Source organism: Protomyctophum bolini (genome assembly GCF_963924005.1).
Source record: "Protomyctophum bolini genome assembly, chromosome: 2".
Classification (NCBI taxonomy): Eukaryota; Metazoa; Chordata; class Actinopteri; order Myctophiformes; family Myctophidae; genus Protomyctophum; species Protomyctophum bolini.
In genome coordinates, this window is record NC_137863.1 from 13,817,661 (window position 1) to 13,830,883 (window position 13,223).

General features: G+C 41.5%; 1 protein-coding gene across 3 annotated transcripts; it reads left to right on the plus strand.

Moving 5' to 3' along the window:
• The first annotated feature begins 3,720 nt into the window (after nt 1–3,720).
• Nucleotides 3,721–9,396, plus strand: LOC308324403 (Krueppel-like factor 15). 3 transcript variants are annotated; one of them, XM_080776447.1, is made up of 3 exons: nt 3,721–3,845; nt 4,406–5,607; nt 5,756–9,396. In XM_080776447.1, the coding sequence occupies exons 2-3, from the start codon at nt 4,469–4,471 to the stop codon at nt 5,922–5,924; spliced, it is 1,308 nt and encodes a 435-aa protein (XP_080632573.1). In that variant the 5' UTR covers nt 3,721–3,845; nt 4,406–4,468; the 3' UTR covers nt 5,925–9,396. The 3 variants fall into 3 exon arrangements, with proteins under 3 accessions (XP_080632573.1, XP_080632574.1, XP_080632575.1); XM_080776448.1 differs by having other exon boundaries at nt 3,737–3,845; nt 4,387–5,607; XM_080776449.1 differs by having other exon boundaries at nt 3,740–3,845; nt 4,483–5,607.
• Nucleotides 9,397–13,223: the final 3,827 nt, after the last annotated feature.

A 13,223-nucleotide genomic window follows, 5' to 3' on the forward strand; every position in this document is an offset into this window, starting at 1 on the left:
TTAACGAGAAAATATTAATCATAAAGTGTATGTGCATGTGTCTGTGTGGCAAAAGTCTTGCCAAAGAAAATAGCCTGAAAGTGCTTGCATTGAGTCTTTGAAGGCTAAATGCCAATAAACCAGAAATGGTGGTGTAATTATGGATTCAGACAAACTTTGTCTGAATCCATAATTGTATAATTATTATCATCTTAAATATAGAAAGACTGATAGACGATTCATGTTCAAACTATAAAAAAAGATTGATTTCCGACGTATATGTTGGAAAGTACTTCATGGTCTTCTCTCAGGTCTCCCCAAACAGCTACATAGCTCTAAATGCATCCGTCAAGAAGTGTCAGGTCATCTGGGATCAACTACTCCCAGTCTAGTAAAAACATATATGGTGACTGGTAACATTTATTCATTATGCTACACATAGAATCTGACTACTTTTAACCACTTAAGGCTTTTACATAGCCTATTTTATATACTTTATGTACATAGCCTACTTTGAACATTTCTGAATAACATGCCCAAAATTCATTAGGTAAAAAGTATGCCAGGTTGCAAATGTTTTAAATCCAGCCTAAAAATAACTTTGTGTCCTTTCTTTTATCCTATTTAGGCTTTTATTATACAATGTCTTGTGTTAAACACTATGAATTGTCTTTGTGCATGAAATTTGCTAAACAAACAAATGTGATTTGCCTTGCTTCAGGCTCAAGTGTGCTTGTAAATTTATTTTTAGCGATAATTGTGCACCAGGGTAACACAAGCATAGCAGCAGCAGCAGCAGCAGCAGCAGAGAGTTGGCCTAAATGACATTAAAGAGGAAAACCAAATCTGTATCTGAATTTATGCCCTTGAAGTATTTATTAACAGTTTGCAGAATTACAGTATACATTTCAAGCACAACTCAATACAAAAACTGTTAACATATAGCCTACAGTGAGGGGGAAAAGGGGTGGGGGGCAGTTTCGAATTGCAGCTGTCCGTAGGTGCCCTTTGACAGCGGTTTTGAAGGAGTCAAGGGATGTCTTAATGACAGTTGGTAGAGTGTTCCACATTTTTGTGGCATAGGAGCGAAATTTCTAATTCATTTAGTCCCTTGTTTGTGCCGAATCTGGGTTCGTTGAACTCCCTCTGGTGTTGTGGATGTGGAGGCTTGTCTGGAGCCTTGTTTTAAGGGCCTTTGAGGTGCTGTGGTACCAAGAGGTGCATGCATAGTCGAAGAAACCTTGTACGAGGGCTCCTGTCTTCAAGGTGTTTTTGTTGACCAGTGAGGAGATCCTGTATAGGAATCTTGTTTTTTGGTTGACTTTTTTGATTACGTTGGTGGCCATTTTATCACCGGAAAGGTAATTTCATCTTTTCGTGTGATAATATTGTCACCCACTCTAACCAAGAAGCCATCTGCCTTCCTGAGATTACTATTTGATCCAAAAAGAATGGATTCAGTTTTTCCCAGGTGTAAAGATAGTTTGTTATCAGCGAGCCAGGTGCAGATTCTACCGAGTTCAGAGCTGAGGGCCTTTTCAACCTGCAGTTTGTTCCTGTCCGAGACCAGCAGTGCTGAGTCATCAGGAACAAGTTGTATCTGTCACTTGAATGAAGGTGGCTTGACTGATTAACATCAAAAGGGCTCAAACCAACAATACAATATTTTGTTTTCAAGAGTGTTGCTGTGCACAAAAACATTGGAAGCATTACAAATTAAATACAAAAAAACCTACCTATTCCATTTCTCCCCCTCTATTTCCCATTCCAAGTGCTTTGTCTTATGTAACACCAGCTCCGCTATTCCAAATCCCTCTCTGGTACATATTTAAACAATTTTTCAGCATTGGTATAATATTTATTTCGGTGGGTAGATCTTGTTGAGCTGGTCATTTTTAATGTAGATTTCAAGTCAAAAAAGTGTGGGCACCCCTGATGTAATATCTCTCTCTATATTGGCTCTGCTTCAGGGGGGTAGTGATCTCAGATTCTGTGTCATGATTGCGCATATATAATCTGACAAATCTGTAGTATCACAGGAGCAGAGTCACACCGCCAAACTGAATGCAATATCACTGATTGATTGATTAAATAGTTTATTGAACATAAATGTAAAAACAGAAACAGAGTAGTCAAACACTCAGTTCAAAAGGGATAGCACCAAAACAAAGTTGCTTGCTGTTTCCATTTAGGCCCTGTGCAATACATTCATAGACATGACATGAAGAATAACAACAAAACTCAATATCATCAATAACAACAATAAATCAAAATCATTTCAGAAAAGATAAAAACTGTATAAGGAAGGGTGGGGGGGTGATCACCTTTTATAAGATCTATAAAGGGTCCATTTGGTTACCAACTCTCCAGGGGGTGTACATCAAGCTGCCTCACAGAAACAGGAGATAGGCAGCATAGGCTCCTGCCCTATGGGCCTCATGGCTGGGAAAGGCATATACATAAGGTGTAATGTAGATTGTCAAATGTAGATAGACATATTTCCAAAACATTAAATAATGTGAATGTGTCTGTGAATAAAGAGGTTATTCACTCCTAGATACATTTGATTAATAATGTTTGCATAATAATAAGATGTGCCAGTATTGTATCTGGCAGGACAATACAGTAATTGTATTCATCAACATATTACCGTAACAAAAATTGTTGAGGAAATTACTAAAAGGTTGGATGGTTAAGGTTGATAGAAGATCCCCATCCCCACAGCAGCCAACATTGAATCCTTGTGAAGTGAGTAATTCTGGGTAAGAAATAATGTTGGCTAAATGGCTGAAATATAAATGTGAACACACAGAAAATGTGATGTGTTGTGTTGTGTTGTGTTGTGTTGTGTTGTGAGAGCAATAGTTCATGCCACATTTGAGATCCTTGTTGAATAAAATAGCCAGCTGGCTAGTCTGACATAGGCCTATAGCCCGCCCTAGAGACTATCACTTGACAGTTTAGAATTGTATAATAAGCAGCCCATAAAGCAGTTACAGTCTTACTGTAATGCGTTTCCATGAAAATATCCAGCCATATGACTTCATTTTCTCTATACAATAACAATAACCTACATTGCATCTAGCTGGTTCAGTGGTCGGTGCTCTCTTTCCATAAACACATGGAAAAACTGAATTTATCGAGCGGAAACCAATGAGAGTTCTCTTTTTAGGGCGAGCCTCCATGTGCTCAACCAATCAGAGACGCATAATTGGATCCGTGCCTCCGAGTGTACAGCAGCTGCGTCAGGAGAGCCAAAGCTCACCACACTACGGGAAATGTAGAGATTGGGCTTCAAACTAAAAGCTTTATTTTAATTTTTTAACTACAATAAGAAACAAAATAATGAACAACTAGTTGATTGTTTTCGTGTGCAACATAATATTTTTCAATACATACACATATCGTGTTCTCTATATCTCTGTATCTCTATATCTTGTTTTAAAATAACTTTAATATAGTGCAAACATGTGTAGGCTATGACTCTGAGCCTCTTAAAATGAACAAAGTAGCCTATTCTGGTTACAAGCCAGCTAATTTCTCACATTCTTGAATATGTGTCTACTGGGGGAAATGTCTCCTATGTACATCGAGTTTTCATTACAACTGTGTTATTACTCAAATACGTTGTAGTAACGTCGGTGTTACTTTGAAGTCAGCTAACGGATCTGTGGTTTTCATTCGCGGCCTGCTGACATGACGCTGGAGTGTACAGCAATGCAGTCATGTGATGGTCTCGGAAAAAAGAATGCCAACATGGATCCGTGGCAAGGACGGGATCTTTTTCTGCAACAATAATACGACGGAGAAAAACTTAATCGACGGATCATTTCGCTCGCTTTTGGCGTATTTCATAGTTACAGACGGTAAGTAATCAAGATGCGATGTAATTTGCTCCTTTTGCATTGATGTGTACATATTTGATTATTTTTAGAATTGTGACCCAGTCGAACTTGAGACTCGCGAATTCCCTTGTAGCAGTTGTGTTCAGGTGCCTTTTACATTTGTGTTGGTTCGTTGTACCACTAATAATATTGTAGTTTGCTTTTGCAGCAGGCTTCTCAACTTGTTTTCCTCCTGCTGTGCTTAGCTTTGCTCACCATATGGGCATGGGCGCGTCACGAGGCCCGTGTTTACCAAACGTGTTGTTCATGCAGACGTAAAGTATCTGGCCTGCGCGGCGGCTGGCTGCGGCTGCAACATGTGCTTGATGGCCAGACAGTGGATGACGCAAGGAAGAAAGAATCTTAATCATTATCATGCATCACATCCCTTCTAGTGTTTGTTCTGTATGCTTTTAGCAGTAGCCTATGCGATCCTCCTTTAGTACCACGTGAAGGTGGGATGGGGGTGCGGTTGTTGGGGGTAAACTATAAGCTTTTTACTTGACTATAATGGTCATAATAGTGCGTTGTTGCTTTTGCAGATTCATTGATTCCTGTGTAACTGCTTCCCCTGGCTTCCTCTCCTCTGCATCTGGTGCGGATCAATGGTGTCTATCAGCAGCCGAACGCTGATCTCAGAAAATGACTTGTTTAGGGAAAGCAGCAGTCTATTCTCCCTGGGCCTTGGGGAGGGAGCGAGCAGTGAGGGTGGCAGTTCAGGCTCCTGTTACAGCCCCGAGGCAGGGGAGCTGGGGGCTATGCTGAGCTCTAGCCCCGGAGAAGAAGATGAGGAGGAGGAAGACGAAGCTGATTATGAAGGGGCTCCTCTGCAAATATTCCTGGGATTAGATGGAGAAGAGGAATGTAAAGCTATGAGCCAGGGGTCCCAGGATCCCCGGCTACCAGAATTCCCCCTCCGTCTGCCATCCCCGTTCTCCCCAACGCTGGAGGACATAGAGGAGTTCCTGAGGGAGAAGATGGAGGTGGTCAGAGATGGACCGCGGGTCATCAAAGAAGAGACCCCTCCCTCCCCATGCAGTGCTGGTGAATCGCCCTCCTCTGAAGAACCCCTATCCTCATCCTCAGTGACAAAAAGTGAACCAGGGACAGGTGCCTCCACACAACGTCCCTCCACTCCAGACAGCCCTAAGAACCAGAAACAAAGTAGTCCCAGCCCGGCCGAACCACCCCCCTCTTCCCATGTGACCTCCACGTCTGTATCTTCAACCGCCGCAGGGCCACCGGTGATCCTGAGCAGTCCATTGGTCCTCCAGCTCCAGCCCCTACCTCTGGCCCGGCCTCACGCCCCAACGAGCTCTCCTCCGGGAGCCCCCAATGGCCTACGGCTGGCCCATCTTGTTGTCGGGCTCCATGGTACGACGGGGCAGAACTTCACACTGTTGGCCTCGCAGGTGTCCACCGCCGCCACCACGCTCGTGCCACTGAACTGCGGGGAACCCGGGGGAGGCGATCAGAAGTACGTGAAGATCGCCCCACTCCCCATCACCATGAGGACTTTGGAGATCACAAGGATTGCAGGGGTCGGGGCCCCGGCCAACGGTCTGCTGAAAGCAGTGGCCCCCCGTGTGTCCAGAGTGGCCCCGACAGAGACTCTCAGGGTGCATAAATGTTCCCACCCGGGCTGCGAGAAGATGTACACCAAGAGCAGCCACCTGAAGGCCCACTTCCGCCGGCATACCGGAGAAAAGCCCTACACATGCAGCTGGCCTGACTGCGGTTGGAGGTATGTGCTGTGAGGGACAGGGTCGAAATTGAAGAAATTACATTGATAGCAAAAAAAATCTAAATAGCAAAAGAAATATGTACATTTAAGTTGAATGCCATTTTTGAGTCGGGTTGAAATCTCAAGATGTACGTTCTTCTGTCGACAGGTTCTCCCGATCTGACGAGCTGTCTCGTCATCGGCGCTCGCACTCTGGTATCAAGCCGTACGAATGCTCGCTGTGCGAGAAGAAGTTTGCCCGCAGCGACCATTTGTCCAAGCACACCAAGGTGCACCGCAGCTCCAGGCCTAGCAGGATCATCCGAGCCACTGTCTGACCCCCCCGAGCTGGCCTAAGCCCCGCCTAAGTGTCCAGGACTTGTGTCAGCCGAGCCAGGGGAGTCTGTGTCTCCTCCAGGACTCTGGGCCTCCATGAGGCGAACTGTTGGCTGAACAAGTGGCTGTTCCCCTTCATGCTGTTTTCCTGTCTGTATTCTCCCTTCATTCAGCTCTATTTCTCTCCTCTCTGACCTCCCCTCTTCTCACTGTTCATTCAGAGCAGATGTGTACTTGTCTTATAGTGCTACAGTCTAGCTAACAGCCACCTCAGGAAAAGAGAGAAAAAATGTTGCTTAAGTGAAATCAGGTTCCTGGCCTTTAAACAGGCAGGCAGGTATCTTCCCCGGCCCACACGTGCACACATAGTGCCTAACCTGAGCAGATGACAAACACATGAGATGATGAGAGGCACCATTCTTATAAGCAGAGACCAGTCTTTTCTTCCTCTTTTTTGTTCTTTTTTTTTTTTACACATTGCTTCCACAACTTTGTATTTGTATTTGTATTTCAGTTTTCCAAAGTAACAAAAGTGCTGGAAGTGAAACCAGTGGCGAGAACTATATAATTATACATGGATGCCCATTCCCACTCCTCTCTTTCTCAAAGCCAAACTTAAGGCACTGGGTGCATGGAATGTCTCAGAAAAAGTAATAATTGCTGCTAATTAAAAAAAATCTAGACATTTCATTCAAGATATAATATCCGTGGTGCTCTGACCAACTAAGTGCAGAAGTATCGTAGAAAATGTAACGGGCAGCGATAGCCTACCTAGTTGGTCTCTCTTGAGATAGCCTGGTAGCTGGCTTTCTCCCTCTCCCTTTTACTCTGCAAAGCCACGCCAGGCAGGTGCTTAAGCTAGTTTAATAGCACAATGAATTACTGCAGCAGATAACGGTATTGGTAAATACAAGAATTTACATTGAAGTTTGTTGATACAGAACAACTTGCTCTCACACTCATTTGAACTTACACTTTTACCAACTTAGATAAACCTTGTAGTATATTGATAAAGTAGACAATATAATACAGCAATATCTTCTTTTTTTCTTCCTTTTTTTGCATGATTGTTGCACAAAGTAATTTTGTGTTTGTTAAAACTTCAGTATGTCATTCATCCAGTGTATCCTAATCACACAAGGACTGCGGTTGGATTGAGTTTGACATGGCTGGGTTTGATTGCTATCCATAGAATGAGGATAGTTTTAAAGCACTAGAACTTATCATTGTTACTATTACTTTTTGTGCCCTTGGATGGAATGTAGAGGCTTAGGAAAACTCTTGAAATTGGAAGTACAATGCTAAGATTTCTCTCGATGAGTCTAAACTTATACTATAATAGATTGCTTATAATTTGGTCAGTTGAGAATTATATTTCATACTTCCAGATGCTTTATGCATACAACCCAAGCCTTTATCCTATCCCTTGCCATATGTGTTGTCCAATCTTAATCTACCCTGTATGCCTTGTCTCTATTCCAGCACCCCTGTGATCTCGATTGATGCCTTTGCATAAGCTACAAAACCTTACTTTAGTAATGTTATCATGTGACTGCTCTTATTTAACTGTGATTTCATCTGGGTTTGCCAAACCAGAAATCCTTGTTCTGGTCCTTCTGAGAGTGCGAAAATGACACTCTTGTATCGTGACCTACAATTTATAAGCTCTTTGTTCTCTGTCTTTGAAACCATGTGCAGCCAACTTTTGTGGCCTAGCGACTACTCTGTATATGATTTTATACTTTAGCTTTGAAGTGCAAAGTGATGTGAAATGTTGCTTATTCTGATTTACAGTAATACAATTACTGTAAACCCTTTTTTCTGTGGGTTAGGGCAGCAAGTAATAATTTAAACCTGAAAGGGCAGCTAAACACTACTCAAACACATGTATTAGCCTATTCAATATAATGTATGTACTGAACATAATGGACACTATTACATTTACAGAGCTTGTAGCCTTTAAACATGTTTTTTTTTCTCAATCAGTGCATTAAGCTATTTAGTGATTTTATCATAGAGGTTTTTGGTTCGTGAGTTTGATTGTAAGCGTAATCAATCCATGGAATGTCGCTGAGTGATTACAATCTGGTTTGATGCCAGACAGGGCTTCCGAGTCCCCACTCATACGGTCACCCACCATTAAGCTGAGGCTGCTGGTCTCAAGTGCACTTGTGTTTAGCATGCAGAGGGAAAGTGGAAGATGGATGATGTACTGTATGACATTTCTGCTAAGTGTCTTGGAACCTTGAAAGGCAGAGTGCATTTTACAAGAAAAGTTAAATCATGCTAGTTACACTTTATTCATGTTTGATCTGGTGCTTGTAAACTGGTGCTTTGTGGACATGGTTATAACCACTTTGAACCTATATATTTGGTATACGTCAAATGGAAATGGAAAACGGCTATTTTCGCTGAATGTTCAGCTAGTTTTGCAGAATGTTCGCCAATTAGTATATGCCCAGAATAGATGCTAGGGTTCATGAGGTTAAATTGACTTTAACCGGAACGCTTGCCCCCCAAAACCTACTCGCCCCCATTTATATGCGGAATGCTCGCCCCCAGTGTCGGAACATTTTTGCTAAATCAGGTGTATTTACATAGCATTTTATGTGCAGTGTTCATTAATATGCGTCTCGTCCAAATAAATGTACTTAAAAATATATATATCCTCGTCCCCAGCTGGTGGAACACTCTGTAGTAGTTAGACAAAAACTGTTAAAATGACGGGAGCCGCCTAAAGCACCCCACCCCACCCTCTTTGTACCGCTGAGATGTCAAATCTGGCCGATTAGTTTTTGGTGGCCAGAAATACATGGGTCTGACCGTTCTGAGATCACCGGATTTGTGGGTCCAACCATTCTTAGATCACTTGATTTGTGGGTATGACCGGTCCGAGATCAACAGATTTGACTTTGGTGGCCATAAATACGTGGGTCCGACCGTTCTGAGGTCACCGGATTTGACCCGGCATGAATAGGTTTTGGGGCGAGCGTTCTTGTATTCAAATAGACTATGTAACTAGCAAAAAGCTACAATGATAGGATTCTGTCCATTGAACCAGCAGGCGCATGTACTCACTGCTACAGACGATATGCCACTGGCAATCTCACCCGCTGAGCAAAGTCAGTGGTTTCAGACAAATGCACGAAGTAGAGCACTTCTGCATGTAACAATGCACATTCATATACAGTACAATAATCATTCTCATGCTCATCTCTAATTATAGATATACATGCCTAGTAATGCAGAAACACATTTAGGCAGTCAGATTTGTTTATCTGTCTGAACCAGTGGTGTTTCTGTCTGACTCCACAGGCTGCTTCTACTGACCTACATCCTGACCTGTATTCTCTAATCATGTCTCTCTCTGTCTGTCTTGTCTGTCTCCCTTTCTCTCTTCCTTTCCATCTCAATCTGTATATCTGCTGGAATACAGGATGTATTTTTTGAATACCAGAAATGCTATTTTCCTATTTACAAAATAAAATGCAAGAATTCAAAAGGATATTTGATTTGTTGTATATATTTCAACAGGGTGTGTGTGTGTGACAATGTGGAGGCAGTGGCTCTGGGGCAGAGCAGCAGTTTGGGAGGTTCCCCCAGAGTTAGTGTCATTTAGATAACTTTAAAGATACACTATATTTCCACACTTACTCCAGAGGGCCACATTGCATATTACTGTTGTATAGCAAAAATAGCAGATCTACAAGCTCAAAACACGTCGCACTGAGACATTGAGCTTGTAGATATTGCAATTCTTTCTATATTCGAAATTGTTTTGTTGGTATTTTTTAATTGGAATCCTGAAAAGTATAACAAATGCATTTAGTTAGACTTATGTTAACTTTATGAACTTAAATACAAATACATTGGACATAGAAAACACAATAACATTTTAATACTAAGCTACAAATATAGATGCGGGTCATGTTTGTCAGCTGAAATCAATACTATATCAGTATTCCGATATTAACCTGCGGGCCGCATTAAGTGAAGGTGGCCCCTGGGTCTCCAGTTGCCCATGTATGATTTAGAGTAGTACTTAAGGCTCCAAACTTTTAAAATTAATATTTTTTTTGTAGAGATGCACGATATAATTGGTAGCGTATCGGAATTGCCCATATTGGCCATAAAAATACCATATCGGTATCGGATCGGTCTCAAAATAATTCCAGATTATTTTCACCCATCTCAATGGCTTTGTACTCATTCAGTAGTGAAAACAGACACTTGGAAAAATAATATAGACTATTTATTGATTGAATACTTTATTAACGGGAAGCATGAGTTCAAGTCCGTTGCTCTCCCCTTGTCCCCCATATATGGGGACTAGGTTGGTGGAGGGTGTGTAGAGCCCAGGATCACATTAGATGATTGACACAGGGGTGAAAAATGGGTTACAAAATCGTGGGATAAAAAATATATTAAAATAAATACTTTATTAACAGGCATTTGGCCAAGCCCCTAGGGCCGGCTTGTTTCCATTTGTGGTCCCCTGTATAATATCGGAATCGGTCAGAATTGCTATCGGCAGATATTATGCAAATAATCGGAGATTGGATCATATCGGTCATAATTTCATAATCGTGCATCCCTAGTTTTTTGATTAGGGATTATTTCACCATTGAGATAATACAAAACATATTTCCTGCAGCACCAAAACAATGGCAGGGATTACAGCAGTGTGTGCGTGGCTTATTTACCTCAAGGACATTCCTGTAGGACAGGTTATGAGTCCCATACAGTAAGTGCCAGCATGTTTTTAACACTGATGTCAGTGATGTCAGTGGGAAAGACAACGGGAGTGAGGAAAATACAGTTGCTCACTGTAGAAGCTTCCCACTCTTTAGCCTGGAATGTCTGGCTGCTCTGCTGGTGCTTTGCAGTCCTGTTTGGCAGGGTGGGTGTGTCTAGAGAGGAAGCTGGGGCATGTTTCAAACTGAAAGTTGAGTTCCTGCCTTTCATGCTCCTTTTGTGCTCTCTCGTTTTCAACAGTCTGGGATGACAAGGTTGGTGCAAGCAGCTTAGACGGCTTGTATTGTGATTTTTCTTAGTCCATACTGGTGAAACTGTTCTGGGACAGGGAGGTCCACGTGTGAGGGAAGAAAGCGAGTGGGATCCTCTTTGGAACAAATTGTGGCCATACCCCGTAATGTAATAAGAGTAGCTCACAACAATTGTGACCCAGGGAGGTTACTATAGGTCAAAGAGTTATGCTGGCTTTAAAAAGGAATCAGACCTTTTATGCTGTGTAACATATAAACTGATTATTTCCTGATGTGAGACACAAGAAAAGTGACACTTTGAAATGTGTCAGTTGAATGTATAGGCCACTGATAAATTAATTTGAGATGGATTCATTGAGTGTTAGCCATGTGAATGTGCTTTGTATTACAATAGTGCTGCTAATGTAGTTTTATATAGGCCTATGTATTGCACATTAGAAAGTGGAGACCCATCCTGAATATTGCAAGTGTAATCCAAAGATAATTTCCAGTACAGTATAGTTCATTTTCCCCCCTCAACCATTGGGTCAGGATCTAAAATTGGGTCACTCACAACAACACAAGACATTTGTTTTAATATTATTCATCATATTCAAACAAACCTATTGACCTATATGGTCAATGCAAAATCCAGCTCTCAATATGAAAACAGTTAACAAGCACTAATGTGTATAGTCCAAAACCAAATCGAGGTCAGGTCTAGTCATGTAGTATAGGCTAGTCCAAGCCAGGGCAAAGAGGTCCAAAGGAAGGCCCATTGCATCTTTGTGGATTCAACTGTTGTATGGTCACACAGTCCTAACTTTGATTCTGCCTATATGGCGTCTTTTTGCTGTGATTTTCAATTGGGAACAGAGCTTTTTGTTGCAGAAACTGCACAATGTCAACAAAATGCTTCGTTCCCATGCATGCAGTAATCGTTGCCAAAAACATCCACATACAGTATTATGCAGAATCAAAGTTAGGTGTGACCGTACACTTGCTGCGTAGTTTCATATTATCAATTTGCTTTCTCAGCAAATACAGCTTTATAATGTTTAGCCTATGTTTTGAAATACTTAATACTTAATATTTTTTTCTTCCTTTATAAATTCTTTCTTGAGATTTTCTGAGTAAATGGTAAATGGTGCATTTATATAGCTTTACATAGATTGTGCATTACATTTGCAGCCAGTCGCACACAGATTCATACCCCGATGGCAGGGGGAAACCATGCAAGGCACCAACCTGCATTTAGGAGTTCAGTGTCTTGCTCAAGGACACTTCAACACTAACTCTGGGGGAGCCCGGGTGGTCACCATCCGGCCACTCTACCCCTGAGCCAAGATATATAGTAAGATATTGTGATATAGCATTGGCAACAATACTTTGTCTCAATTACCAAACAGAACTTCAAGTAGGGAAGCACTAGTAATAAAGGTGGGCTGTATGTTTAATAAAATTATGAATTAGGCCTACTTTTAATAGTTAACAGTCCATAAAGTGTGTGAAATAAAATGTGTTTTAACTAGACAAGTTTTAAATAGGCTTAAGTATCCATAGCTATACATTTGCAGTCTTTCCTGTACTTGGATGAGTATTGTATTGCTATAACATCAGTAAAAGCGAAACTGATATTGAGCCTGAAAATCCATATTGAATGCACCATCCACTGCAATGAGTCAGATAGCCAACAACTACATCTATGAATAGATTCCCTATCTTCTGTAACTACAGTATATTTAGCTTCAAGTGCAAAATATTCCCAACTAGAACTGCACTCTGTCGAGTGCCTACTTGCTTGTTGCACCCAAGTAGGCCATAAATGGCCTGAGCCATAAATGGCCTACTAGTGCACAAGCAGAGAGTGCAAGTACTGTTGTGCCAGGAGGACTTCAACTATTTCCTGGGAGCATGACATCAATTTCTCACCACGAAAGTCTGCTATATTGAGTCTATATTCGAACTCAGGAAATTCCTGGTAAATGCACCTTTCCTTACGAATGTCCATGATTGGCTTACGTAATTAATAACAAATTAGTTTTATGCGTATGCCATGGCTGCGTATGACGCAATGAAGATATGTACCTTTGCCAGTGTATAACTGGCTCTCAATGGTGACGTAATAAAAGATATGTTTCGGTGTCGGATCGATTAAAGGAAATGCCTCTATGTATATGTATAATAATTTGTAAGTTGATTAGCGGTATACTGTGGTTACTTGGGTCATTTGATGTGTATGTCCCGTGGCAGCATATGACGTAATGATTAATTTGTGCTTGATATGGCAGTGGTGTCAGATTACATTACATGTAT

Excerpts from the sequence above, each read along its gene's own strand:
- LOC308324403 (XM_080776447.1), top strand. The coding sequence starts at position 4,469 with ATGGTGTCTATCAGCAGCCGAACGCTGATCTCAGAAAATGACTTGTTT. Across the intron at positions 5,608-5,755 it reads TGGCCTGACTGCGGTTGGAG|GTTCTCCCGATCTGACGAGC; the intron begins GTATGTGCTGTG and ends TTCTGTCGACAG.